Here is a 3,390-nt window from a genome sequence, read left to right on the forward strand (position 1 = left end):
GGAGCCGTGCTAATCAGCGACGACAAGCCGATCACGAAGACCGAGACGCGCATGCGCATTCGCGAGCGCGCCGCCGCGTGAACATGCCGAAGATCACGCAGTGCATGGTGCCGAAGATGGGGTTGCATGCTGCGAAGCTCGTCAACGCCGCAATTTTCTTCGAGGACATGGTGTACGGCGAGTGGGTGGATATGTAAGGAGAAGAGGAGTACAGCATGCCGACTTTGAATATGGATTAGCCAGCTTTGATTGCACTAGGGATAGTGGTACTGCTTATTTCGGGTACCTCGCTCCGACAAAAAATGAACCAAAATTAAAGCTGCCGACTTTGGATGTTGAATGAGCCAACTATGGGCGGGCAAATGTGTAGACAAGAACATACGGTCGGTGAATCCTGCAAAGAGCCGATATCAATTCTTCCGCCGGCAAAGAACTGGAGAGATATTTACAAAATGTACTCGAGCGCTGACGCCACCCGCCACCTATTCAAGCCTGTTATTGAGTGGACGGCTTTGGAGAGAAAGCGATGGTGCTTTGGCTAGCCGGATGAGTGTTGTCAAGCTGATGGGAGTGATGTGAGAGACTTCGCTGTTTAAATGGGAGCTTCAGATGCCCAAAACGCGACCGATTCTATACTGGCAAAGTATAATGCATACTACACGAAGCACTGGCTGAAAGACACCGCCGAGTTTAGCCTGAATGTTCTTACAATCGATACGCTAGCACGATGCATTCGCCTGGACAGGAAGCGTCGGGTTGTTAAGTCGAAACATACCCACCTATAGTGCAAGTAATATATTCTTTCATCAGTATGTTTGTCTTGTTGTAGTATTTTTAGTCTTGTCATAGTACCGTCAAAACCACATAGTACTTTTGATTATGTCAATTCCTGTACGCACTCGAGGCCTTCTACAACTTATTTTTGTTCACCTTCGAACTTTTTGCACATTCAAAAAAATTTCACATTTTCTGTGGCATCAGTAAGGTTAGGGTATCTTTACAAAGCATAAGTACTTATGCAAAATCTATGTTTTCATTTCGTCAATGGAAGCGCTACTTTCTCTTTATCATCATCAGTTTCCAAAGACTCTTTGCGAAATTGTCCACGTGAGACCTGACCCGTGGCAGTCAAAGTACATGTAGATAGCAATTTCACCCAAATTTGCTTACACTTAGGAATCAGCAGTTATCGACAAAGAATACACATCTTTACTGGCCCCAGTCGTCCATGTTGACGTCGTTGTTGTCGGACTGGTCCATTCCGTGTCCGCGGTAGGACCTGCCCATGAGAAATTCCTGACTTCTTGACTGATCTGCGTGTTGCTGCAACTCGTTCGCGAACATGTGGTGCTCGGACAGTGGCCGCTGCTGGCCAGGCAGACCCTGGGACCCAAACACGTCCTGCGAGTGCATCTGCCCTTCGTCGCCATAGAAGCTCGTCCGTGGGGCAGTCGGTCCCGGCTGCTGCGCTGCGCTGCGTGGGACTTCGTACGGGGCTCTTTGAATGCCTCCCTGGGCAAAGTGACTCGAGTCCTGGTGTCGCACCACGTCGTGAATATCCATCCCCATCTGCGCCGCCTGCTGCGCGTACATATCTTGCTGGCCTGTGCCCAAGCCCAGCATTCCCTTGGGCATATCCCCGTAGAGAGGGTGCTGCATCTGACGCGAGTGTTGTTGTTGCTGTTGAAGTGTCGCTTGCTGTTGTTGGAGTTGCTGCTGCTGGCTCAGCATCTGCAAGTGAGACGCCCCAGACGACACGACTTGAGGCAGCGTTGTCGCCTTGCTGCGTTGGAACTGCCGCTCCTGCTCTTGGCGCTGCTGCTCTTGCTGTCGGTGCTGGAGTTCCAGTCGCTGTTGCTCCTGCTGTCGTCGCAGCTGCTCCTGTCGCTGCTTCTCCTTCCGCTGCTGCTCAAGCTCCAGTCTCTGCTGCTCCTGGCGCTGCTTTTCCTGCTCTAGCCGCTGCTGTTCTAGCCGCTGTTGCTCCAATCGACGCTGCTCTTCTAAGCGGCGTTGCTCTTCGAGACGTTGCTGCTCTAAGCGCCGTTGCTCTTCAATGCGTTGTTTCTCTAAACGCCGTTGCTCATCAAGGCGATGTTGCTCTAAGCGACGTTGCTCTTCAATACGTTGCTGCTCCAGGCGCTGCTGTTCACGACGCTCTTGCTCTCGCTGCTGCTCCAAGCGACGTTGCTCTTCCAAGCGACGCTGCTCTTCAAGACGTTTTTGCTCAAAGCGCTGTTGCTCTCCAAGGCGTTGTTGTTCTAAGCGCCGTTGCTCTTCGATGCGTTGTTGCTCTAAGCGCCGTTGCTCTTCGACGCGTTGTTGCTCTCCAATGCGTTGTTGCTGTTGCTGCTTGTTCAGGACCTCGAGTGCCTGGTCCAGGAACGATTGCTGATCTTGGCTTCCGCGCTTCGCGCCTCCAGCTTTGCCTCCGCGAATCGAGAACTGGCCAGGCGATGCATCCGCTGCAGGCTTCCCACCAAGTGGCGGCGAGTTGACAAGGTCCACCCGCGGGCCGCTGGCTCCTGAAATGTCCGGCAGCACGGACGAAATGTCCGCGATGGCGCGCGAGGCTTGTTCCAGGTCCGCTTCGCTGTCTGCGCGCGACTTGCTCTCAACAGAGCTGTAGGTGGACTCTTTGGCGTCCGAATCTCGCTCCCAAGCAGCGACGAGATGTCTTTCCTGTCACTGGACGCAGCAGCTTTCGGCGGCGGGACAGCTGCGCTAGCGGCCGCATTTACACGCTGCTTCTTGGCTTCGGGTTCCTCTGCACTCGCCTCGCCGTCGTCGGTACTCTGGAGGTCAGGTGCTGCCCGCTCTTCCTCTTCTAGATGCGCCTTCTCTGCAGCCTCAGCTTCCTCCTTGATGCGCAGCTCTTCCTCCTCTTGTTCCGCCTTCAGATCACGGCACTTTTGATACAACAAGTCTGTCATGTGGACGATCTCGTCGCTGAGATGCTCTTCCCGGGCGATCTTCAAAATGCCAGACAGCGTCTTGCGCATACGTGCACGGTTCCGACGAATAGCGCTCATGTTCAGCTCATAGTTGGCGATCTGGCGCTCAATGAGACGTCGCGACGGAGGAATCTGTACCTTGGCAAACAACGCGGGCGTGGGCGGTAGTGCCTGCGCGCGCTTCCGCTTGGTGCCGATCAGCGTCAACGACTTGTGGAGACTGGCCGTCTTCTGCTCGAAATGGCGCTCCATCTTGGTCCACTCGTTCACAGACTCGGTGATGTCACGGAGCTTGTCCAGCAACACAGTGACGAGCAGCTGGTCGCTACTCGAGGCCATGAGGGTCGTACTGTAGCGATATGACGGCGCGAACCGGTCGTTGATATTGGCGGATCGAATGAAGTTGCGCCGGTGCGTGATACTCGCCAGCAGCGCTTCG

At 54.2% G+C, this 3,390-nt stretch overlaps 2 protein-coding genes across 2 annotated transcripts in view; one reads left to right on the forward strand and one right to left on the reverse strand.

Moving 5' to 3' along the window:
- Positions 1-197, forward strand: part of PITG_20830 (uncharacterized protein) — a gene marked incomplete at both ends in the record, with an annotated part of 3,586 nt that extends 3,389 nt beyond the window's left edge. Inside the window, one exon of the mRNA XM_002895420.1 lies at positions 28-197. Coding sequence (XP_002895466.1) covers positions 28-197 — 170 coding nt within the window. The remainder of the gene's footprint in view (positions 1-27) is intronic.
- Positions 198-1,209: 1,012 nt separating this feature from the next.
- Positions 1,210-3,390, reverse strand: part of PITG_20831 (uncharacterized protein) — a gene marked incomplete at both ends in the record, with an annotated part of 4,202 nt that continues 2,021 nt past the window's right edge. Inside the window, 2 exons of the mRNA XM_002895421.1 lie at positions 1,210-2,652; positions 2,739-3,276. Coding sequence (XP_002895467.1) covers positions 1,210-2,652; positions 2,739-3,276 — 1,981 coding nt within the window. The remainder of the gene's footprint in view (positions 2,653-2,738; positions 3,277-3,390) is intronic.

The sequence above is a fragment of the Phytophthora infestans genome, genomic scaffold (genome assembly GCF_000142945.1).
Source record: "Phytophthora infestans T30-4 supercont1.179 genomic scaffold, whole genome shotgun sequence".
Taxonomy (NCBI): Eukaryota; Oomycota; class Peronosporomycetes; order Peronosporales; family Peronosporaceae; genus Phytophthora; species Phytophthora infestans.